We start from the raw sequence: 26,854 nt of genomic DNA on the forward strand, positions 1-26,854 counted from the left end.
TTGGTAAAGGTTAATATTCTTGTCTTTGTTTCAATCTTAGCTTAGTATGTGCTCAGGAAGATGTGTAGCGCATGTTCCTGTATACTGCACTGTTCTTTAGATTTTTTTCTGCAGGTATAGTTTGGAATTGCTTGCCTTCTGCAATGAGCTCCATGGGGGTGTCTACTTTTAACAAAAAAAAGTACACTTGTATAGCACTATGGAGCATTCCTTTGCTTTTTGCACTTGATCAAGAGATTGGGACTTCCTGTTCAGACTCTGTTTTCTACACACGTTTAACATCTTTATCACTGTCACATGTCTCACCTGTGCCTAGGCTGTTAGTTATTGAATCATGGAACTCTCAGCTCATGCAACTTCTCTTGTTGCACTGACATCACTCACAAAATGTAGGAACACAACAAGCGTATGGCTTTCTAACACTGCTTCAGGAAGAAGTATCAGCTGAAGTTTGCAAAAGTCAAAAAGATCATCAGCCTGCACATTCAAAGGATCATCTTCTGCCACCTCCAGCATGACACCACCACTAAACACATCTTCCGCTCTCCTCCCCTGTCAACACACTGAAGGGACTGTTCCTCCACGATACTGGTCCACTCCTCAATCAATTCAACACCTTGCCCTCTTACTACGGCACCTTCTCACGCAATCACAGGAGATGTAACACCTGCCCTTTTACCTCCTTTCCTCACCGCCCAAGGCCCCAAACACTCATTCCAGGTGAAGTAGCAATTTACTTGTACTACTTTCAATTTAGTATTAATTGCTCACTATGTCTCTCCTCTATACTGGGGAGCTCAAACACAGATTAGGTGAACGTTTTGCGGAACACCTACACTCAGTCTATAAGCATGACCCCGAGCTTCCAGTTGCTTGCCATTTTAATTCACCGCCTTGCTCTCACACTCACATTTCCATCCTCGGCCTGCTGCAGTGTTTCAGTGAAACTCAACACGCGCTCGAGGAACAACACCACATCTTCGGATTAGGCACTTTATAACCTAGACTAGCATTGAATTCAATAATTGCAGACCATGAACTTTGTTACACATTTTGATTTTTTTTTGCCATATGTTGTTTTGCTTCTTTATTTTCATGTTTTTACTTTCCGACAGAGCTGTTCATTATTTTTCCATTCACTCTCACTCTGGACAAATGCTTTGTTTCTTTACTACATCCATTAGCATTCCATTTGCCCTTTGTTTCATAACATTTTTTGTCTTTAATTTCTCCTGTCCTCTACCCTATCCCTTGCCTTTTGTTGTTCCTCCCCCTCTCCACTTTCAATAGCATTAAAGCCATCACATTTCTACTTTCCTTCAGTTCTGAAGAAGATTCATTCATCCTGAAGCGTTAACTCTGGGTGGAATCATCCCAGGTTTGCACTGTGCAGTAGTAGAATGACGTTTTACCCATTAGCCACAAGGGCAGGTTTTCACACCGTATCATCCCAAACCCGCCACTTCAGTTATGCATTCCCAGGAAACACGCCGTTTCCATGGCGGGCATGCTCTCATTCTTCCGTCATGCCATCACCTCACTGCTTCATCAGGCCGGGTGCCATATTTAAAGTTGAGGCACGTGCACACATCATAGTGCTTCTAGCCCAGGACTGCAGGGAAGATGTCCATGAAAGGCAAAAAGACTGCAGCCCCCAGGTATAGTGACATGTCACTGGGACTCCTTTTGGATGCCGTGGAGGCTTGCCGTGATGTCGTCTACCCCAACCCCACCCAGCTCTGGCCACAGGATGGGCAGTGGTGTGACCAACCAGGTTTGGGAGGTGGTGGCAGTGGCGATCAGTGCCAGTGCTGCACAGAAGATGTTGGCGATCCAATGCGGATAGAGGATGAATAATCTCATCCATGCAGTCTCCTTTCCCAGAACAGCCCTCACCCTGCAGCCTCTTCCCTTGCCTGAGGCCACTTCTCCCCCTTCGCCAAGCAAGCCCTAGCCCTGCAGCTGTTGAAAAGCCACCCACATCTGGCTGACCTGGTAGGTAGAGACCTGCCCGCGAGCCCCCCTACAAGTGATGTGGTGCTGTCTGTGAAGCCTGGCGCTGATGACTGCGAATGCTGACTGAAGCAAGGTAGGCAAGCTAACCTCAAAGTCCCAAGCTAAGTGCAGCTCGCCAGGTGTATGTCACTTATGTGCAGTGTGGAACACGTTGGCATGTTTTCCTGCTGACGTGTGGAAGATCCCAGTTGTGGGGGGAGGCGGGGGAAACAGGATTCCGGCCGGCTGGCCTAATAATGATATGCAGATCAATAAGGTTCCCGATGTCCGATGGCAGGAAATGCGGCCTGCCATTGACGGGCTGAGTGGACGATCGCAAACTGCTTTCAAGCCATATATAACCGATTGTGCCGTAATGTCCGCTTATGCCACTGAACACGCCCGACTTCAGCAGGCACGGAAAATACTGGCCTCTGTTTCTCTCTCCAGACCTGTTCTGCCAGACCTGCTAAGTGTTTTCAGCAATTTCTGTTTTTATTTCAGATTTTCAGCATTCAGAGTATTTTGCTTTTATAACAAAACCTTAAAATTAGCTTTACAGTTTCCACATCATTTGAATTTAAGAAGTGTATGATTTTTGTCCGAATCTTTCCTTTTCTGCTCATGGAAATTTGCCAATTGTAACCCGCAGCTTGTGTATAAGTCCGTGCAGTGCTAGTTAAACTCTGTAAGGAATTTGTGGCATCTTATTTGAGGGTTATTGAAAATAACTAGGGGCGGAATCTTGTTGAGGTGTTGTGGGTCTCCTTGCCGCTGGAGAACTATCTGAGAAACTTGCGTTGCCCCCTCTTTGGATTGTGGTCCGACCGGCCTTCCCAATCAGGCGGTGGCGAAGCCAGCGGTTGGCCTTTGCTGGAATCAAGACCCCAAGGGTGGAAGTCTCGCCACTCTGAGGCTGGCAGCTCTTGTGATCAGCTGCGCCACAGGGGAGGCCATGGCTGTTGCCAGCAGGACAGGCACTGGAGTCCCAGGATCACGGTGCGACCCAGGCCACAATAAGTAATGTAGGGGCTGGTTTTGTGGGTCATGGGGAGCAGAGGTCTGCGGCAAGGGCAGGAGTTGGCTCTCAGCAGCCATCACCTCCTGATGTAGAATCCCTTGATTGAGTGCTTTTGATCATACACCACTTTTGGACAAAAAAAAGTGCCCGGTCTACTTCAAATTACTGTGCTTTTTGCTGCTTCATTCCCTAACCTCTACATCTTTCTTTCACCCTTTTAAGACACTTCTTGAATCCTACCCCTCATCTGCCCTAATATCTTCTTATGTGGCTTGGTGTCAAATTTTGTTTAATAATGTTCCTCTGAAGCTCTTTGGGATGTTTTACCACGTTAAAGGAAGTGTATAAATCAGTTGTTGTTGAACAATGTTATTAAATCAGCCAACTGGAACCTGTGCAGAATTTGCTTCCAATACTAACCACCCCCATCTATACCGAGATACTCCAGCAGCAGCTTAGATTTTATCCAGTTTAGTCACATTGAAGATTGGGAATAACAACTTAAGCAAGAGAGAATGGGAAGTAGGTTATTATCAATTGATTACCATCTCCATTTTAGGATTATAAAAATAAAGATAGTAATTTGCTTTGTTTTTGCCTAAAAATGTGATTTTAACACATGTCCATATAGTGGAGTTCTGTAGATACATTGATAAAAGATACAGTGTTGTGCAATGAAGATACAACCCACTACCTATCTACATACAAGCAGAATCTAAGATTCCTTAACCTTTCCCAAAGTCATGCATGAAATGTCAGCTGAAGGCCCTCAGGTATAAGTTAGAGACCAAAATGTATAGCAAGATGGTATGAATCACTGTCGCTCTAAAATGTAGAATCAGCAGTTCCAAACCCCTTCTACCTGGACATGTAAAAGGGAAAAAAGCTGTTCCAAGAGGTTTAGTATTGATTTTTTTTTACGAACAAAGAGACTTTCTCTGGTTACATGATACATCATAATCAGGTAATTTGTACTAGCGCTTCAACAGCTGAAGAACACTATACCAAAAAAATTGTTGACTTGCAACAAAGTGCAGAATACTTCAGATATTGAGATTTAACAAACAAAAAACCTCTTTGAAAAGATCAAATGTTAGCTATTTTTATTTTGCAATATGTTTACAGTATTCTAATCATTCATTGTTGACCTCTTGCATCCTACACCCCCTCCTAAAGTTATAAGGTTATGATTAGAAGCAATGTGCTCCCTAAAGTGAATTGGCCTTACTGTACTGTTTGCTTTAAAGAAAATTTACACTTCCCAATCAAAATCAATAGGATCTTGGCCCAACATGCTACAAAGATCCTAAATAGTGCCAAGAAAAGCCTATTAAATAGAAAGACTGCCTCCATGAGACAGTAAAACAAATCTAAAACACATCATAACAGGAAGATATTGTCTAACTAAAGCAATATTCACACAGAAAATGGACCGTCCAGTCTTTCAATCCTTAAGTAAAATATAATTCTCTCCCATGGATCAATCTGATCCCCCCCATCCACATGAAATTAAAGTTACTGAGTCAGAGTTATTTACAGCCTACAAAAAGGCCATTCGGCCCATCAAGTGAGTCCGTGCCGGCTCCACGGACCAATCCAGTTGCTCCCACTGCCCTGCACAGTCACTGTAGCCCTCCAAGTTTATTTCCTTCAAGCGCCTGTCCAGTTTCTTTTGGAACTCATTGATTATTTCCACATCCAATACTCTCGTGCGCAGTGAGTTCCAATTAATTCTGATAATTTATTTTTCTTCCCCCAATGGTCAGTTTGTGTGAAAGGGCATTAAACTGTGTGCAACAGCATGTCTGTCTCCATTTCATTATCTACAATGAGACAGACAATACAAAACGATGGATTTTACAGCAGAATCAAAGGGAAATTGTTAAAGTAAATTAGAAGCAAAAATGAATCCAAGAATTGAAATGTAAAACACTTACAAATGTAACTTGTAACTGCACACAGCAATAAGTTGCATATTAATTTCTTTGTGCAACAAAAAACCATGGAATTAGAAATGTCAGCCTCTTGACTGAGCTCAGGTGTCGATAGCCCAAGCTGTGTGGAGGCTGGCCAAGGGGGGCAGGGTAAGCAGCTGTTCTTACCTTAGAAATTTTTGCAGTAAGGAGGCTCAACCTATAGACCATAAAGGGACTCAATTTTTAAATTCTTCCATTAATAGCATCACCTGCACCGTGAATGGAGCTGTTAATTACAGTCAGACCGTTTTCCCACAAGTGCAGGCAACGCGTTCAACGGAAATGGGTTATATGACTAGATACTAGGGCTGAAATCTTCTGGTCCCATCTGCAGTGGGTTACTTGGTGGGCAGGGGAGCTTACTTTAGCAGGAGGTCAACCATCTGTTTTCCAACACCAGCATGAACTTTTACAATTAAGTTCTTGGGACTTTCAAGGCAGGTCGAGCTCCCCAACGAGCAGTGTGTGGAAATCCTTTTGCATGCATTTGCATGTCATGCATGCTCACTAAAAGGCCAGCTCACCAGGACTAAGTGCCCTCTACAAATCAAGTTCTCTGCCACTGAAAAATTTTTGCATTTACATTTATGACTGCACATAAGTGCACCTGGTGAGGTTGACTTCTTCCTGGACTTTTGAAGTAAGTAAGGTGAGTAGTCGCTGCTGCTTTGGTGGTCTTGGGGACCATTTAGAAATGTTAGCCTCTTGACTGAGCTCAGGTATCGATAGCCCAATCTGTGTGGAGGCTGGCCAAGGGAAGCAGGGTAAGCAGCTGCTCTTGGAAATTTTTGCAGTAAGGAGGCCCAACCTAAAGACCATAAAGGGACTCAATTTTTAAATTCTTCCATTAACATCATCTCTCTAAAGTTTTCAAAATTTGTCTCAATCTTCAGAGCCCTACACCATTTTCCCCAGCAAATTCCATAAAAGTCTGATTCTGTTTTCTCCTTAAGTTTCTAAACTTTTGTCTGTAAGCTTCTAGCCCTAAGTCATGTGCTTTGAGAGCAGCAATCTTTGCTGTATCGTAGTCAGTAGATTGTTTATCTGAAAGTAACGGGTATATGTCTAACACTTTTCCCACAAACACGCTTTGCGACAAGACTGTTCAGCTTTCCTTCAGCCATCATAACTTTGTAGCAATTTTCTCAACTCTCACAAGATATATTTCAACTCCTTCCTCACTGAATTGGGGCATTAGGCTAATGTTTCTTGACAAATCAAAACCAGGAGTTAAACATGACTTGTCATCAAGTTTCCTTGCTACTCCGTGTCTGCATAATATAAGTTTTTCTCTGCTGAGTTCTAATTTCCTTTCTAATTTGTCTCATTTAGTTTGTTTCTTTTCTCTTTGGGGTGCAAGTGTTTTCTGACCTTTTGCTCTTTGAAATTCGAGTTCAAGTTTTTGCATTTCCTTTTTTTAAATCCCATCTCACTTTCTTTCTCTGTTTTTTTCTTTTCTCTCTCTTTGGAATTCAAGTTTTCTCATTACATTTTTCCAATTCCAGTTGCTTAATTTGCCACTGGATCCTGGCTAACTCAACCCTCGTCTTATCTGGATTAGTCTCTTCTTCCTCAAAATTCAGATGTTGTGTCAATACCGCAACAATTTCATGCTTGTCCTTGGCCTGCCACAATGTTCCAGTGAAGGACAACACAAACTGGTTGAACAGCACCTCACAGTTCACAGCCTTCCGGATTTAACATTGAGTTCAACAACTTCAGACCTTGAACTCTCTCCTCTACCTTCTCCCCTTTTTTAAATCCCTTCTTCTAAATTTATTTTTATTTATTATTTTCATTTTTATTCATTTATTCATTGTTTTACCCCTTCTTAATCCCCCTTTTTATCCCTTTTTTAATCCTTTTTCCCCAACCACCACCTCTCCCCCCACCTCCAAAAGGGCTATCTGTTACTTGGTTCTTTCATTGAGTACTGACCCTTGCTCTAGTATTAACACAGTCTGCTTTCTTACCATTATGCACCTTCTTTAATCTTTACCACTACCATTAACACCCCTTTGTTTTGTGTCCATGACATCTTTGTCAATCTCTCCTTGGTCCCCACCTATCGCTGACCTTCTATCCTGCTTTACCTGCTCCAACTTCCTTAAATGGTATAAAGCCCATCATATTTCTACTTCTCTTTAGCTCTGAAGAAGAGTCATATGAACTTGAAATGTTAACTCTGTTTCTGTCTCCACAGGTACTGTCAGACCTGCTGAGTTTTTCCAGCATTTTCTGTTTTTATTTCATATTTCCAGTATCCGCAGTATTTTGCTTTTACCTCAGCGATTTCTGCCTTTTTAGCAGCTTTTAAATTTATCTTCATCTTCTCTGCTACCACCTTCTAATTAACTTTTGTTAACTACCACAAGACATTCATGGACAGGTCCTCCCTTTCAAGGAATACTTCAGCAATAGACATAGCCATGTTAATTTTTATGAATACAGCAAAAGTAACAGTGAAATCTTGTTCATTTAAACTCTGGCATTGTATTCTATCGCAGCCTCTAGATTTGTATCCCAGACAAGCCCCCAATTTTGTTACAAGCCCCTAGAGACTGATAACTTTTATTTGAATTCCCAGACAGACTTAAAGGAATTGTACAACAAGATTTCAAGTTTTAAGATTTATGGAACAAACAAACTAAAAGCAACATTGATTGAACATTACCTACAGGTAACTAATACTCTAAATTACAGATAAGACAACCCTAATTAATGTTTTAACGCAATCGATAACCCCAGACTGCATATGTATATATTACAGCACACTCTTCGCAGTATTACAGTCCTCATAGGAAACAGTCCACTGCTACTACCAGCTTCAAATGGGTTCAAGTCTCCCCATTTCACAAAGTCGTAATGTCCAGTGACCATTAAAAGGTGCTTCCCTCAGATTTTGGAGAATTTCCAAACCAACTATCAGTAATAAGGGCCACGCTGGCATATTCCCCTTCTGCCTTTGCCATGGAAAATCTTCCAGAGGCTTTAGATTGCTAGGGGATGTGTCTCTTCGACCAGTGACCATCCTCCCTCCTGTGTTGTGCTTGGTAGCTTGCTGAGAACTTGCAGCCCTCTCCACTCTGCTGATCACTGCAGTCTTTTGTCTGAGACCCCCCTCTCTCTCTCTCTCCTCCCTCTTTCTGTACATAAACTCCAAAAATCTGTCTATAGTTAGTCCAACTGCTCCTGCCTTTGTCTTCAGGTGTGAACATTTTGCATCTTGCTCCCAGTAAGTCTCAACTTCCCCCCCCACCCCCCCATGGTAACCAAGCTATCCAGGCTTGTCGTCGAGCAGAATTCAGTGCAGATCATATGACTCTCTTCCTCACTCCATTTTACCTTGAGTTAAAGAAACAGTCCAGAACATAATCATCTTTTAAAACCTCGCATTCATAACAGTCAGAAGAAAGGCAACATGAGAGAGCAAGCTGCTTAGGTGAATTGGTGGAGTGGAATTGTAAAGCAAAGATTTTGAATTCAAAACAGGGTTACCAGGAGGAATCTTGGAAGCCTGGCAAAGTCGGAATGGGTAAGCAGAGCTGGATATTGATGGAGTCATGGAGAAGTTGGGGTTCATGTCGCATGGAGAGGTGGAACCTGGAGGTAGCTTACTGGTAACAAAAGTTGTGGTGGGGTGAGTTGAAGGCTGAGGTAACTGATGTTTCAGATATATAAGTAAGCTATCTTCAGTACTGGCTTCTTTCGCCTATTCATCATCGGAGATACACAGACTGCAGTAAACTCTTGAGTCAAATCACAGGGGAATAGCTTTGAAATCCAGGTTAAGCAGAGCTTCATGATAGCCACGGAAGCCCAATTTGTCCCGTGAATGTGTCTCTATGTAACTTGATGTGCCTACAAACGTGGCCTATTTGAAATGTTACATATCGAACCCTTGCTGCAATACATTAAACACGATCCTAATGCGCTGGTGTGTGTGTGAAAAGAGTAAGAAAAATCTTTATTCCATTTGTTCAATGAAAGTGTAATTGTTTATTGTGCTTCTTATTTTATGATGAGATCTAGCTAATCATCACAGTTTATAAGCTCAGCACATTTCCGGCACTGTGAAGGGGATGCATCTCAAATGGTTCCATGTGTTGACTTTGAAATGAGCTGAGATTTAGCATTAGAAGAAGTCCATGAACTTTTTCTACTTGGTGTGCTGTTTTTGGACATGCACTATACAATCTGCCATGTTGTCAATGCAGTCCGACATGTCTGTGGTGTTTTTGTGCTGCAGTGCTAATTCCTGGAGCACCTCTAAGGCCTTTGCAGTGTCGGCCTAGGAACCGGGTGGGCAAGCAGGCGGGCGTTCATCAAAATCCTCCAGAGATGGACACCTTCTCTGTTTCTTCGACGTTGGAGTAAGCAGCCATTCTCATCCTCCTTGCTGGAGAGAATGCCTGTTTGTTGAACTGTTCCAAGTTATTCTCCTTGGTTTTCAGATTGTTGGACAAACCTGATGGCGGAATCTCCCACTCTGAATGCGATGTCCGCTTCTGCTCCATGCCACAATTTTCCACTTGCCCTATCAACTTCAACTTCTCTCTGATCAACAACACTTTTCACAGGTTTCACCATATGCGCATGTTTTGCACGTTGCTTCATAAAGAAATCTCAATGTGAAATGATGACCTGTCCAGCATTTCATATTTGAGCATGCTTGGGCCTGATCTCTCTGCTCTGATTAGTTGGCAAAATCACATGACCCTGACACAAGAGGCTGGTTTGCTTGTGCCACAAAAGCCCCTTTTTGTGAAGATTCTGCATTATTTTTCTTGCCGTCTTCGAACAAAAGTTCGGCTGAACTGGATTGACCACTGTGGAATTCTGGCTAATCATGGGCATCGTTTTATGACTTTTGCTATTCAGCCAGCAGGAATGGTTGATAACTTTGACACAAGCGGAATTCCATGTCAGCAAAGCTTGACTCATCAAGATTTCCCTGTATATTCAAATAGATGGAGATGGAACGAGCAACAACTTGTACTTATACAGTGCCTTTAACGTAATAAAATATCCCAAGGTGCTTCACAGGGGCATTATTAATGCAAAATTTGATTCTAAGCTTGGTAAGGGAATATTAGGCAGATCACCAAAAACTTGGACAAACAGTTGGACTTTAAGGAGCATCTTAAAGGTGGAAAGAGAAGGGAAAAGGGAATTTCAGAGCTTTGGGCTTTGGCAGCTGGAGGTATGGCCATCAATAGTGGAGCAATTTAAATCACAAGTGCTCGGGGCCAGGATTCCACTTGTGTTGCGCCTGATTACTATTCCGTAGCAACACAAATGATGTTTTCCACTAACAGGATGCCGCTGTCGAGCCAAAGAGACCTTCTGCCTACCGCACAAGTGAGTAACATAGCATATGAATTTCACTGCCAAAGTGATGCCAAGTATGTAGGCTGTATGTCCTAACAACTGGCAGCTCATATCAAACAGCATATCCCTTCGGCGGTACACAATAGGCTGAATACTGACCGTACTCAGCCAGCCGGTGTTTGCAAAACTCAGACCATTGGCCAGAATTTTACACACTGTGCTCGCACGCAACATTATGGTTGGTGAGTGCGGATGGGAGTCAGAAAAGCACCCGCTGACGATTAAGCGGGCAATAATGCCCAGTAAGGAGCCATTTGTCAGAGATTTTACACAGCCAGTGCACTTTCATAGTTGGCGAACGGGCCAGCCAGCCAGGCTGCCTTCACGTTTTCACTACAAACTATATCAGGGGTGGGATGAAATGTGCAGGGTTAAATAAAATAAAAGTAAGGTTTTTGAGGGATGATCTGCTATGCAATCTGCTGCCGGGTGCTTGCATTTACAGTATTGACACAGTTTGCAGCAGTTTATTGAGCTCATTTTATTCTTGAACTACTGCAGCTCCCTGAGGCAGCTCCACAGCAGCCGCCAGCCTCCAGGGAGCGCAAGCCTACACCCCTTTTCTCGGCGCCCGCCCTCTTACTGCACCCCCCCCAGTGATGCTGAGCCACTCTCAGCACGTGTTTCATGCCGGCTGGCCGTTAGTTGACCAGCCAGCGTGGAATTACCCTCGGGGACTGAATGCGGGTGAAGTGCATTCCGCGTCTGCTCCCTAGCCTGCCTATTTGAGGTTCTTGCATTTGTCCTGATGAATGCAAGACAAAAAGCTTTGGTAACATGTCTCTCTTTTCTGCAATATTCAAATTCTGTACTACCAAGCGACTGATTATCTCTTATTTCAGCAAAGTGCAGTATTACTCAGATGCAAGTCAGAAATTCTCTGAAGCATCAAAAGAGACCTTGCAGGCACGTTCAGAGCAACAAAGGACATTTTTCTTCATACCAATGGAAGGAAGAAACCAAAATGGACATTTACTGGACTTAGAGAGAGGCGGCTGAGATAATCAGCCGTAAGATCTTCCCCAGGTCCAAGGTGCACTGACCTCTCAACACCAGCATGGGTGAATATGGATCTTAATTTCTCCATTTCTCAATATCACTAAGAAACAACCCTCTCCATAACCCAAACACTCCTTACAATTCTCCCTCTGCATCATATGTTTCATCATTGCATGGGCACATGATACTACCCCTCACTCTTAGACCAAGCAACATATTCTCATCTGTCTTCCACCACAGTTGTCACGAGCAACATTCTGTTGTCACATGGTAGCTATTGCAAAATGAGGAGCTCCTCAGCTGGTGCTTTTCTCACTTCACGTTCCAGCCTTTTTCATTCCAACCAACATCTCCACAAGAAAATTTACATTTATATAGAGCCTTTCATGGCCTCAGTATGTCACTAAGTGCTCCACAGCCAGTGAAGTACCCTTGAAGTATAGTGACTGTTGTAGAAAACACGGCAGCGAGTGTACACAAAGCAACCCCACAAACAGCAGTGAAGTGAATAAAGAGATTATCTGGTTTAGGTTGTGGATGATCTATCTGTTCCTAACTGCTGGCTTGCTTTTCTCCCAACATAGACAAACAAAGCAGAAGCCCTACATGTATGTTCTCTTTTCCACTAGCAACTCATCAAACCTTACCCTCTGTGTCAGAGAAAATGGTGCACAGCAAATGAGACAGGAGTAGGAATGGGGTAGGAACATTCTACAGCTTGATTCTATTCAAGCTGGCGCAGTCAGCTCTTAACATCAGTGGGCCCTTGAGCTGTCCACATTGGACATTGAGGCTGGGGGCTTATCTGGACACTGCCTTCGTTATTTGTATGTCCCTCAGACAAAGGCACACATGTTTACCCAACTTCATAACATTGAGATGCACTGTGGCCTTTTATCTGCTACAGTGCAGCCTGTCAGTGCCATTCTAACACTTGTCTTTGTAAGATCCTACAAAAGACCAGACCTTGGATGAGGATAATCCTTCTGAGGAGGCATCATCATCCAATCCAACCCTGCCAGGCACTAGCAGAGAAATTAATACCAAGTCTAGGTTAGAAGGTGTGTAGAGCGGTCTGCTGATGTTGACTTACCCAGCACAAGTAAGCAGGAGCAGTTAGTGGTAGCAGGGGTAGCCCAGGAGATGGCAGGTGACATTGTCTCCCTACTAGTTTGAGAAAGATGGAGATGCAGGCTTCAGGGACCCAGCCATGAAAAGAAATCTGCTTGCCGAAGAAGTCGGACGATTATTTGATGACCTGCCCAGGAGCTTAAGCCCCATGGCTGAAACTATAAAGCATTCTGCTTCCAGCTCATGTGCTGTCATTTTGCACAGCAGCAGTAATCTACAGTCTGCCTTGAAATGCTGCCAGGCCCCACAACAGGTGTCTGTATTGCCAACCTTCACACCTTTGGTGGAAGCTTAAATGTCTGCCATCCTAAGTTTGAACTGCACCTTGGAAAGACTGGCAGACTGAATAGATCCGGGCCTTTCAAGGCACCTTTCATCTTCTGCAGTCTGCTTCCCGGCTGATCAGTGGGACTGGTGGATCTGATCTCTGAACAGGATCAAAGGTTATGTCAACCTGTGCCTTTTCTCAGGCGATTATCTGAATATGATAGAATCTGATTGAGCAGATTGTACATGTTCTTATGAAGGAACTTGTATCATGGGTTCCATGATCAAATATTTTACAGAATGCTTGGGATCTTATTGCTAGGAGTACATAGAATGTCAGCTGACATGGATTCTGGATATTAACTCATATGTGCCTATTAGATGGAGCGGTCTAACTATGAAGTAAATTTTAAAAACTTTTAAGAGGATTAAAAATGATAAAAGTATATAAAATGTAATGGTTTGCCCTTCTATTATTTCCAATGCTATTTGCATCTTCATTGTGTCTAATTACATTAAATCGTGGTCTAAATCTTGCATTTCACTGCAATATGAAACTCAAAAGCATGAACTAAAGAACTGGTATTCTCTAAGTTGGCCTTCATTAGATAATAACCAAATGTACAAATGGCATTGATTCATTGCAGAATTTTGTTTTAAAAATTGGGATGCTTTGAAATTCATATTGCAGTAAAATGCTAGATTTAGACCATGATTTAGTGTAATTGAACACAATGATAATGCATATAGTGTTGGAAATAGTAGAAGGGCAAGCCGTTATATTTTATATATTTTTATAATTTCTAATCTTTTAAAAAGTTTTTATAATTTTGCATTTACAGTTGCCTTTGAGCATTGCATAGATTTGTTTTTCTATTAAAGCTCATTTTTCTATTTCCTGTTAACATTTTATATTCAGTATTTTAATTAAATATAATAGCTTTCATTAATTTATGAAAATATTGCTCCAAAAAGGAAAAAAAATATATTGTTTAGCAATTTTGTGAGAGATAGAAAGCAGATCAGAAAATCCACTTGCTTACGATCTTTGCCCGTGTTCGCGAAATGTTACTGGCTGAAAGACAAATGTAAATGAATGTTGGCTCTGAAATTGTCTTTTAAAAAAATATATATATTTGTTTTTACTTGAATAACGTATATATACTGATTAGTCTGGATGTTCTATACTGAGTACCTGTGCTTTGTTGGCTGCTTTCTTCTATGTTCTTTATCATCCATTTTCCAGACCAAATCAGTGACCCAAGATGCAGGCAGAGGCACTGTGCAGGATATTAATTAGCACACCCAGAGACTTGCTATCCTGGCCTTTCAACCTTCCAAAGGCCAGTGAAAGCAATAGAACCTGTCATATTTGTCTTGTAATGAAAGTGAACTTTTGCCATGCCTCATCGTGTTACAGCAGACTGAAAATGTCCAGCTGAGATTTTTTTTTAAATGAATATATACGTAGGTTAGAAAGAAATTAACCTGCAGCAGGAATGGTTGCACATCGCTGTGATATTGTAAGATGTTGATGGTTTCTGTTGTCAGGTGTACTGTGCCTAGAACCACAAAATTATATAAACTATGCTATGCGTTCAGATATTCAGGAGATGCCAGAAATGCACGGCAGAGTCATCATTTGAGAGGACAAAACTGGATTAACCTTTCAAGCGACAAAATATTAACTCACTATTCACTTTCAGATGTTCATTAACTTGTGCACTTGCAATATCTTTTATTTGTGGTCAGTTAATTGGTTTTATTTCAAGCTGCTTTAGTAAAGTTAGTGAATTATATTCAATAATTCATTCAGGTGCAGAAAATGGAAAGGTTTAATAACATAAATAACCCAGAAGCATAATTGCTGTTGAATCAGTTTGTTGAACAAACTTATCAGCTGAGCTTTTATCAGAGTCATCATAAATCAATGCTACGTTTAGGTGTCTCTAGAGTCCTTTGTTTTTTTTTTGTTGTGCAGATTGTGTCATTAAAGTAGGAACAGTATTGAGGCCATGTACATAAAATGCACTGAAATGTATTGCTTTTTTTTAAAAAAAGTAATATTTTGTTTTTGCAGGTATTTAAAATCGAAGTACTTATGAGTGGAAGGAAGCACTTTGTGGAGAAACGGTACAGTGAATTTCATGCACTCCACAAAAAGGTAACTCATTTCATTTCTTCTCGCCAATCATCAGTGCCCCCCACCTCTGCCCCACTCCTTCCCCAATATGTACCCACTGTAGGGCTCTGCTACAGGGCCACAGAGCAAGTGGAAATGTTAATCATAGTTGAAGTGGCATCCTTAGAGTATTTATCTAGTAAGCAGCTAGGCCCTACTGGAAATCTGAATTGTCTTGAATTTGTCTCCATTCATCTGAAGAGTTCATTACTCACCTGGCAATGCTGTCATTGGAGGGAGGCAGCTGTGATGATGACTCCTTGACTGCTGTTGATGGAAGGATTCCTCAAAGAAATATTGTTCACAAATGCTGTTTTCTGAGCTGATGCTGAGTACAGCATTTGTAACACTTTGGTTGGCTGCAGACTCAATTAATCACTGTACATTGTAGCCATTTGTACAGTAAGCTGCATGTAGCCATATTTTTGAAAACCTGTTATCTCAGCTGTCTTGTTAAGGCTGTCAGCTTTACCCTTTTCACAGCATGGATGGGAACTCCCACTGCTGAAAGTACTTCCACACTGTTTTTGTCAGTTGGTATGATCAGAGTTGGTTTAAGTTTACTGCTAGAGGGTTTGTATGCCTTATTCCCAGCCCCCCACTCCCCTGCCCTTCCAGCCCGACTCATGATAAACATGGTTGGAACACTGTTCCGCTTTCAGTTATCCAGGTATAACCTTTGGGTCAGGTATATCACCAGCCGCTTGCAGGGTAGTGTTTCAACAACGTGTCCAAACAAAATCTCTGCAGAACATCCCTTCCTGCATCTTGGTGAATTGTTTCGCTTCCTACATCGCCAAAAGCTTTTGGGTTTGATTTTCAGTGCGGGTTAGGGAACCTGAGGCCTGGATAATTTCTGGGTTCATCCTGCGCTGCATCTGCATTGCTCACAGGACACCATCTTTCAAATGAGTTTGCCTTAATTAGGCCAGTGGTGAGCTTGCCATCCAATTGTTGGTGCCAAGCATTAGCAGGAGGTGGGACACCTTGAATGGAAAAGGCAAACAGTAGCCATGATGGGCCCTGCTGCTTTTCAGAAGAGATAATGCAGCACGTTGGAGAGCCAGCAGCCTTGCAGCACATAAAAGTGGCCAAATGGAAGGTACTGCGTCCTAACCCCTGGTGCCAAAAAGTTCTCATCATGAAAATACATCACTTAATTGTTCCTCGCATTGAACCTGGCAGATGTGCACTAACGTGCACTGGACTGTTTGGATTTAATGATGTATAAATTGAAAATTACCTTATGGCTCTCCATGGCCTATTATGATGCTTCTCAAGGAGTTTGAGAAGCCGTTAATTGGAGGTGAGCTGGTTCAGAGGCAAGCAGGTTCCTGAGAATCCTCCCAACCCCCAACTAGCCCTCAACATCGGGTGGTGCTGGAATTTTCAAAGTGGCAAGGCACTGCCATGCCACCCAGGAGTGTGATTTTCAAAGCGCCCCTGTTCCTGTTCTCACCCTCACAGGGCAATTGAAGTGTCGCCCATTGTATCCTGAGATTCATGGTTTGTGCTAAATTATAATTAATTTTGTTGTGTGAACCTTTTTCAAGCAAGAACCACTCAAATTCTGTTAGGACCCCGGTAGCTGGCAGAGAAAATGCGATTTTGTTTCCACTTGTCTGGGCTGGACTTGAACCCGGGTTCCAGAGGTGAAAGGTGTGCACTATTCAGTCCTCAACTGATTACATATTTTTTTGTTTTGGGGGACAGTTTCACTTTATTGATTTCTCTAGGCTATATGCTTTTAAAATAATTGTTGATTGAAATTGGCGAAATGATGTGTTAACAAAAATGTGCCTCAGAAATTAAAATATCATGATTGGTTGAGAAAGCTGTTTTTTTATTTATGTGTATTAGATTCGTGTGTTTGTGTTAATTTTCAGCATTGGACTTTTAATTAAACAATTGTCCATTGTATAATTTAATTAAAACAGAATGCGGAATCTTGTGTATTTGTGTTGCACACAATTTTTTAAATGAGGAAAATTTGAAATCTATTCCCTAAAAAGTAGGATCTCAAAGGTAGTAATCTCAGGATTACTACCAGTGCCAGGTGCTAGTGAGTATAGAAATAACAGGATATATCAGATGAATACGTGGCTGAAGAAATGGTGTAGGGGGGAGGGATTCAGATTCCTGGGACACTGAGGCCAGTTCTGGGGAAGGTGGGACTAGTACAAACAGGGTTGCATCTGAGCAGGACCGGGATCGATGTCCCGGGAGGGGGTGGGGTGGGAGGGGAGGGTGGTGTTTGCTAGTACGGTTGGGGAGGGTTTAAAATAGAATGGCAGCGGGATGGGAACCTGAGCAAGGAGACAGAGAGGGAAAGTAGGATGGAAACAAAAGACAGAAAAGTAAGAAGCAAAAGTGGAAGGCAGAAAAAACAAGGGTGAAAAACAAATGGGGTCATTGTGTAAAATAAAGCTAGGATGGCTAACAAGGTTAAAAAGGCATGTCTAAAGGCATTGTACCGTAATGCGCAGAAGTTTCGCAATAAGGTAAATGAATTAACAGCGCAAATAGATATAAATGGTCATGATATAGTTGCAATTACGGAGACATGGCTGCAGGGTGACCAAGGATGGGAACTGAACATTCAGGGGTATTCAATATTTAGGAAGGACAGACAACTAGGGAATGGAGGTGAGGTAGCACTGTTAGTAAAGGAGGAAATCAATGCAATAGTGAGGAAGGATATTGGCATGGAAAACCATGATGTGGAATCTGTTTGGGTGGAGATAAGAAGCACCAAGGGGCAGAAAACGTTGGTGGGGGTTGTCTATTGGTCCCCAAACAGTAATGGAGATGTAAGGGAAGACATTAAGCAGGAAATTAGAGACACATGCAATAAGGGTACAACTGTAATCATGGGTGACTTTAATCTACATATAGATTGGACAAACCAAACTAACAATACTTTGGAGGAGGATTTCCTGGAGTGTGTACATGATGATTTTTTAGACCTATATGTTGAGGAACCAACTAGAAAGCAGGCTATCCTAGACTGGGCACTATGCAATGAGAAAGGATTAACTAACAATCTTGTGCGGAATCTCTTGGGGAAGAGCAACCATAAAATGATAGAATTGTTCATTAGAATGGAGAGTGAAGAAGTTGAATCAAAATCTAGGGTTCTGAACCTAAATAAAGGGAACTACGAGGGTATGAGGCGCGAGTTGGATTGCAATGATGGATTGGGGAACCTTACCAAAAGGGTTGACAGTGGATAGGCAATGGCTAATATTTAAGGAATGTATGCATGAATTACAACAATTATTTATTCCTGTCTGGCATAAAAGTAAAACAGGAAAGATGGCTCAACCATGGCTTGCAAAAGAAATTAGGGATAATATTAGATCCAAAGAGGAGGCAGAAAAAGTAGTAAGCCTGAGGACTGGGAGCAGTTTAGAATTCAGAAAAAGTGGACAAGATGATTGATCAAGAAGGGGAAAATGGAGTATGAGATTAATCTTGTAGGGAACATAAAAACTGACTATAAAAGCTTCTATAAGTATGTGAAGAGACAAAGATGGCGAAGACAAGTGTAGGTCCCTTACAGTCAGAAATGGGGGAAGTTATAATGAGGAACAAAGAAATGGCAGAAGAACTGAACACATATTTTGGGGTCTGTCTTCACAAAAGAGGACACAAATAATTTCCCAGAAATGTTAGGGAACCAAGAGTCGAGTGAGGGGGAGGAATTGAACAAAATCAGTATTAGTAAAAAAATGGTGCTTGAGAAATTAATGGGGTTAAAGGCTGAAAAATCTCCAGGGCCTAAAAATCTACACCCAAGTACTAAAGAAAGTGGCCCTGGAAATATTGGATGCATTGGTGGTCATCTTCCAAAATTCTATAAACTCTGGAGCGCTTCCTACAGATTGGAGGGTGGCAAATGTAACCCCACTATTTCAAAAAGGAAGGAGAAAAAACACAGACCAGAATCTTCGGGCCCTGTTTGCCGACGCATAAAATGACGCGCGGTGATGTTGGGTGTGTGCCCCGATGTCACCGCGCCTTATTCCAATTTTCAGTTCGCCAGGTGTGCGCCGGAGTTAGATGCACACACGCCGAACTGTCAAAGGCCTATTAAGGCTATTTAAAGATCAATTGAAATACTTAATGGAGCTGCCCGTCCAACCTTAGGGTTGGTGGGCAGGCGAAGAGCCCAGCGGCCTTCACGTTTATCATGAAACCTCGCGCACGGGCAAGATGAGGTTTCATGAAGTGTTTATAAATTGAGTGAAAGTTTTATTAAAGTTCATTGACATGTCCCAGCTCATGCCACATGAGGGGACAAGTCTTAAAAAATATTTTTTCTTCATGAAAATTTAAAAAAAGTCAAACTAACCTCCCTGAGGCAGCTCTGTGCCTCGGAGATTTCCCCACTCGGTGATTCTGGGTGCGCATCATGCTAGGCAAACCTAATTAGCCTGCCTACGTAAAATGGTGGCGGGCAGCCGATTGCGCGTGGCAATTGGCTGCGCGCCTTCTCCCGCCCAACCACCACCTCCACCCCTCGGCAGGCGAAAGTTCTCCCCTGAGAATTACAGACCAATTAGCCTAATATCAGTAGTGGGGAAAATGCTAGAGGGAAAAATTTTCCCCCCGTTGGGGGGGGGGCACGGGTGGGAGTGTGGGAGCGGGCGCGAGCGGACACGCCTCCGATCGGCACCCCCAATTGGGGGTGTGCCACCATTTAAATGGGCGGGCCAAGTAAGGCCAGCCCAGCGTGACGCTCACCCGGAAGCGCTGAGCGCTCCTTGTGCGGGCGGGGGGCTGGGGGGATTCCCTGTGCTCTTTCGTGTATGTGACACTACAACATGAGCTGGGACATGTCAAAGAATAAATGCATAAATTTTTATTAGATTTTAAAACACTTCATGAAACCTCTTCCCGCCCGTGGATGAGGTTTTGTGAACAACCTGAAGGTCGCCTGGGCTCTTTGCCTGCCCGCCACCCTTAAGGTTGGACAAACAGCTCATTAAATTGAATTAATTAAGTGTTAAACGGCCTTAATTGGCCTTTGACAGTTCGGTGGACGCGCAGCTGACTCGGCTGTGTGCTCGCCGAACTGAAAATCTAACTGATGCGCGGTGATGTTGGGAGGTACGCCCCACCTCACCACGCGTAATTTTATGTGTCGGCGAGCGGGGGCGGAGAAAGTTCTTCCCAGAGTCTATTATAAAAGACGTAGTAACAGAACACATGGAAAACATTAACGGGATTAGACAAAGTCAGCATCGGTTTATGAAAGGGAAATCATGCTTAACTAATCCACTGGAGTTCTTTTGAGGATGTAACTAGTAGAATAGATAAGGGAGAACCAGTGGATGTGGTGTATTTGGAATTCAAGAAGGCTTTTAATAAGATCCCATATAAGAGGGACATTAATTAAAGTTTAATTAAAATTAAAGCACATGGGATTGGGGCTAATATGCTGGCATGGATTGAGAATTGCTTGACCAACCAGAAACAGAGAGTGGGAATAAATGGGTCTTTTCCTGGGTGGCAGGCGGTGGCTAGTGGTGTACCGCAGGGACCGGTGCTTGGGCCCCAGCTATTTACAATATATATAAATGACTTCGAGGGAACCAAATGCAATATTTCCAAGTTCACTGATGACACAAAACTGGGTGGAGTTTGAGGAGGATGCAAGGAGGCTTCAGGGTGACTTAGACAAGTTGTGTGTGTGGGTAAACACATGGTAGCTGCAGTATAACATGGACAACTGCCAAATTATACACTTCAGTTTGAAAAATAGAAAGGCAGAGTATTATTTAAATGGTGATATATTGGGAAACGAAAGGGATCTGGGTGTCCTTGTATACCAGTCAATGAAAGTAAAGAGGCAAGTGCAGCAAGCAATTAGGAAGGCAAATGTAGCCTTCATTGCAAGAGGATTTGAGCTCAGAAGTAGGGATGTCTTACTGCAGTTATGCAAGGCGTTGGTAAGACCATACCTGGAGTATTGCATGCAGTTTGGTCTCCCTATCTAAGGAAGGATATACTTGCCATAGAGGGAGTGCAGTGAAGGTTCCTTAGGCTGATACTAGGGATGGCAGGGCTGTCGTATGAGGAGAGATTGGTTTAACTGGGCCTGTATTCACTAGAGTTTAGAAGAATGAGAGGGGATCTGATTGAAACGTATAAAATTCTAACAGGGCTGGAGAGACTGGATGCAGGGAGGATATTTCCCCTGGTTGGGGAGTCTAGAACCAGGGGCCATAGTCTTGGGATACAGATCAGGCCATTTAGGACTGAGATGAGGAAAAATCTTTTCACTCAGAGAGTGGTCAAACTGTGGACTTCCCTACCATAGAAGGCTGCGGAGGCCAGGTCACTTGAGTATGTTCAAGAAAAAAATTGATAAATTTTTGGATATTAGGGGCATCAAGGGGTATGGAAAGGGGAATATGGCATTGAGCTAGAGGATCAGCCATGATCATATTGAGTGGCGGAGCAGGCTCGAAGGGCTGAATGGCCTACACCTGCTCCTAGTTTCTATATCAGCTAAATAATACACAGCAATTTACTGAAACATTGGTGTTGATTTTTGAGAGTTTCACAGGAAGGGGGCTGGGGAAATGAAGGTGATCTAGGCAAGGGAGGTCACAACTTTTGTTCATGTAATCAGTGCATCTGCACAGCAAGACCCCATTGCTCGTTGTTTATTTAACAGCTTATCATGTAATTGGTATTTCCTTCCCTTATTTCTGATTACAAAATAGTTTTACTTTATATTTCTCTGCAGCGCACTTACCATTTACTTTCTCATCCTGCATCCTGTCATAGATTTCATCATAAGTTGCCAAATTCCCCAATTTTAAAATGTCCCCTCCGTTCCTCAGTCCAGATCATTTATAAATAAGAGCTGCATCAGCATCCGTGTGGAACATCAATCAGCACACATTGCCAAAAGTTGTTAACTGGCTAGCCAGTGTGAAATCGCAGTTGGAGCCAACGGTCCATCTCCTGACCGCTCCTGGGCCCGGCAATTGTGCCCGCCCACTGAGCTGAAAATTCAGGCCCAGATAAAGGCCAACTATTGAAAAACTTTGTGCCCCACAGCCACCTGTTCATTCTTATCACCTAGTTCTCTTCTATTCCAGATACCAATATCTTTGTCTCTCTTTTTTTGGTGCCTTCATCAAATTCTTTCTTAAAATGACTTTAACCATATATACTGCATTTTTTGTCACCACGGTTATTTCTTCAAATAACTTATTTGTTTGGTCAAGCACATTCTGCTCACTAGAAATCCATGTTGGCTGTCTCTGTTTAACAAATAAAAACAAAAAAACTGCGGATGCTGGAAATCCAAAACAAAAACAGAATTACCTGGAAAAACTCAGCAGGTCTGGCAGCATCGGCGGAGAAGAAAAGAGTTAATTCTTTTCTTCTTCGCCGATGCTGCCAGACCTGCTGAGTTTTTCCAGGTAATTCTGTTTTTGTTTTTCCTGTTTAACAAATGTTTACCCAAGTACTTAGTAATTGCGATTCTGTTATAGGTTCCAGTCATTTGTCTGAGCAACTGAAATAAAACAAACTGATCTGTATTTTTCAGAATAATCTTTGTCCCTTTTTCTTATGCATTTTTTTCTCCTTGGAGATGTCTTTTTTTAAGCCATCAAAACTAGTTTGAATCTAAGTATGACAGGTGGCAAGATGGAAAATGACAACGTGAAAGATGACTAGTAATTTGGTCAGACACCAGGTATTGAACATCCCTTAAACTTTTTTGTCCCCAGTGGCAGCTAATCTTGAAGATCCATCTGTATTTAACCTTTTATTAGTGCTATGAAATAAAAAGGTTCTTCTGTTACATAATTACATTGTATTATTATTCTGTATAATCTAATAACAAAATAGGAGAAAGAGGAGCACTATTTAGGATGTTAGTATTAAATTAAAGTGGCTTTGTGTTTTATTAACTGTAAATTATAAATTATTATTTTTATGAAAAGTTGAAGAAAAGCATTAAAACACCTGAAATGCCTTCAAAGCACGTGAGAAACTGGGTACCTAAGGTCTTGGAACAACGACGCCATGGTTTGGAAGCCTACCTTCAGGTATAGTGCAATTCTTCCAAAATGTATTTTTGTGAAAACAAAGCATACCTCATAAATCAAGATTATATAGCCCAATTGCTTAAACCTGTTCTGCATTGGGAGTTCCTTTCTATCTTGTGTAAATGAGCTGATTCACTGAGTTGCCCTCAAAGCTGTTTAACCTGTTAAATATACCATGGGTTTCAACCCACATTACATGTTTCAGTTTTATTCTGTCACACTGTCACACACCTATGAATTCTGCTATGAAATATTGATTTATCAGATCACAGGGCATTTCACAGAGCAGAGTGTGGATGCCAAGAATTCTGACATACAGACTACAGAAAGATAATGGCCCATTTCTGTCACTGTCATAGCAGTAGGAATCTGTGGGTCCATCCAGGTTTTCCACGCATGCTGGAGTAGGAATAGTATTACAAACTGAATTAGAAGTTCCTCAATTTTCCCAATCTCCTTATTGATGTGATCCAATTTTTTTTTTAGTCTTCTGGAAAATTCTTTGTAGCATACATCCCTGGTGATTAGATGTGGTTCTCCAGCAGCAAATGCATGTAAACTTGATCTTGCAGATTGCAAAGGTGATTATTTAAGATGCTGTCTCAACACACAGAATCTCTCTGGTTTCTCAGAATCAAAGGGGCAGACCCATCAGAGATGTAACTGCTAATGATTAGGGCGGTAGGCTGAACTGAGTACATTCAGATGTAGAAATCGACCTATACGCTAGTAATTTAAAAAGCTCAGTTTTTAACAGTTGGCCTTTATCTGGGCCTGAATTTTCAGCTCAGTGGGCGGGCACGATTGGCGGGCCTGGGAGCGGTCAGGAGATGGACCGCCGGCCCCAGCTGCGATTTCACACTGGCTAGCCAATTAACAGCCAGCCAGCGTGAAAAGCGCACTGAAATGTTCAGTTGCTGCTGGGGGCGGGGGGGGGGGGGGGGGGGCAATGATGTTTCCGCGGGCACAGCGAGTGCTGAGAGAAAGCCCTCTGAAGGCAGAGAGCTGTCTTGGGGAGCTTGCAGACCCGAAAACCCTGAAATGGAAGTTTTGAAAATCAGGGAAAAAAAAGTGTCCAAGCGTCACAAACGGGCACCTGAACACGTAGATGATAAAAATGCTGTCCGCCAGATTTTTGTTGTTATTTTGTTTAATAACGGAAACCTCATCCCATCCTTGAATGAGGTTTGATGAAAAATGCAAAATCCGCCTGGTCGATTCGCTTGTCTGCCAACCGTAAAGTTGGACGGACCGTGAAAAATCGGAGCCCATTGTGCTGCTGATGAGTTTAATTGCCGCATTGTCAGCGGGCGTGCTTACAACGTTTCTACGTGCCCGCCAAGTGAAACATCGCACCAGCGCAAGATGACATCGGGACGCTTACCTGACATCTTCTCGCATGATTTTATGCCTGATTGGGTCGGGCGCGTGCTCGCCTTCAGGGCCTAAAATTCTGCCCCTAGTTTCAGGCTGGTGTCAAGTCACTAAAAAAAAAAATCTACTTAATTGTCCATGGTTTTCATAATATGTATCTGACAAAAGGAGAATACGAATATTTCAGAAATTTACTGAGAAAAGATTAGATGATCTGAAAAGGATTGAATAGAGGGCTCTTGATTTTTTAATATTCAGTAATGTTCCAGAGAAAGGTGAATTTCTTCACGCATAGATTTTCTCCTGAAACCTGTATTTATTTTATATTGATAAATAAACTGACGACTGTGGTTTTGAAGTAATGCGAAAGAATCTTGAAAGGAATGGATTATAAACTTGGGTGTAGCTCTGTTTTAACCAAAACTGAATGAAACTTTGAGAATGGTATTGCTGCTGCCTCAACATGTAGGGCTGAGCTTTTATTCTGGGATCGAGGCCCTGACATCTTATGGCCAACGCGATTTCTGAAGTGTAGGCCAATAGTGGCTAGGGTGCATGCTTGTTGTTCAATTATGGATGCTTGTAGGCTCTTGAGGATGGGGGACCAATAGGAGGCCCTTTAGCACTGACAGATCGACAGGCCAACGTCCAGTGCGGATACTGCTGATGTATGTATGTGAAAGTGAGGTCGCCTCAAGTTGGAGGTGTCCTTGGATATCTTTTCAAAAACTTTAAATATAAAAAGAGGCCAGAGGTACCAGGCTCTCATCTGGAGCCCACCTCCATCCATGGCTGGGATTCAGCCTTTGCGGAGGGCCCGATTGCTGACCGGAAAATTTCAGTCGGTGTCTACGCTGTGGGCCGCAATAGACCCATCAAAGGCTTTGATTGGCTAGCACCCCTCCTCTTCCATCACCCCAACTGGCTTCTTTGAAAATGGCCCTGAGGCAGGACAATGCCAGCAAACTGTCAATGGCAGGAAATGGCTGGTCCATCTACCTCCAGCCCCACCCTCACGGCTCTTTGAAAATTGAGTCCGAAGTGTGGGCCCTTGAGGGAGAAGGAGAGAATGTAACTCTAGCAAGATGTAGTAAAGCACAGGCAGTGACTTGTCTATTCTATACACTTGTGTCCACTGGCGGAAGTTGAAATTAGTTTTTTCAAATGAATTCTGAAACACCAGTTGATGCCACAGACTATTAATACACAGCTGTTAAACTTTTGGTTAACCTTTTTTTTGTGGCTTTTGTGACCACATCTGTATGTTTGGAGGAGACCTGATTGACCGGCTGTGAACCCTGTTGTAGTAATTTTGAAATTTCCTGAAATATGAAGTTGTTAAACATACCTTTATTTAGTTTAGAAGGTACCCTGTTCCTCTTTATCATAGACGTTCAGGTTTAGGCCTGTATTGCCATATTATCTACTTACTTAAAACAAAAATTGCCTCTGACACAAGGGGCTAAAGGCTTGGTTTGGGGTGACGGGGAGGGATCTAGTAACATGCGAGGAAATGCAGAAGTAATTTCAGTGTGTCAGTGGCTTTTTAATCCGGCCACTGTATATATTTTTAAAATTCATTCGTGGGATGTGAGCGTCGCAGGCAAGGCCAGCATTTATTGCCCATCCCTAATTGCCCTTGGGAAGGTGGTGGTGAGCTTCCTTCTTGAACCGCTGCAGTCCATATGGTGTAGATGTACCCACAGTGCTGTTAGGGAGGGAGTTCCATGATTTTGACCCAGTGACAATGAAGGAACAGCGATGTATTTCCAAGTCAGGATGGGGAGTGGCTTGGAGGGGAACTTCTTGGTGGTGATGTTCCCATATGTCTGCTGCCTTGTCCTTCGAGATGGTGGTGGTCGTGGGTTTGGAAGATGCTGCCTAAGGAGCCTTGGTGAGTTTCTGTAGTGCATCTTGTAGATAGTACACACTGCTGCCACTGTGCGTTGCTAGTGGAGAGAAATAAATGTTTGTGGATGGGGTGCCAGTCAAGTGGGCTGCTTTGTCCTGGATGGTGTCAAGCTTCTTGAGTGTTGTTGGAGATGCACTCATTCAGGTAAGTGGAGAGTATTCCATCACACTCCTGACTTGTGCCCTGTAGATGGTGGATAGGCTTTGGGAAGTCAGGAGGTGAGTTACTCGCTGCAGAATTCCTAGCTTCTGACCTGCTCTTGTAGCCACAGTATTTATATGGCTAGTCCAGTTCAGTTTCTGGTCAAGTTGTTGAAAGTGGGGGATTCAGTGATGGTAATGCCATTGAATGTCATGGGGGGAGGGTAGTTAGATTCTCTCTTTGTGCTAGGTATGACTCCAACCAGCAGCAAGTTTTACCCTTGATTCCCATTGACTCCAGCTTTGCTAGGGCTCTTTGTTCCCCCACTTGGTCAAATGATGCCTTGATGTGATGGGCAGTCACTCTCACCTTACCTCTGGAGTTCTTTTG

General features: G+C 42.7%; 1 protein-coding gene across 1 annotated transcript in view; it reads left to right on the forward strand.

Moving 5' to 3' along the window:
* LOC121277408 (sorting nexin-24-like) overlaps nt 1–26,854 on the forward strand; it is a 229,079-nt gene that overhangs the window by 89,727 nt on the left and 112,498 nt on the right. The window contains exons 2-3 of the mRNA XM_041186837.1: nt 14,861–14,944; nt 22,933–23,037. Coding sequence (XP_041042771.1) covers nt 14,861–14,944; nt 22,933–23,037 — 189 coding nt within the window. The remainder of the gene's footprint in view (nt 1–14,860; nt 14,945–22,932; nt 23,038–26,854) is intronic.

The sequence above is a fragment of the Carcharodon carcharias genome, chromosome 4 (genome assembly GCF_017639515.1).
Source record: "Carcharodon carcharias isolate sCarCar2 chromosome 4, sCarCar2.pri, whole genome shotgun sequence".
Taxonomy (NCBI): Eukaryota; Metazoa; Chordata; class Chondrichthyes; order Lamniformes; family Lamnidae; genus Carcharodon; species Carcharodon carcharias.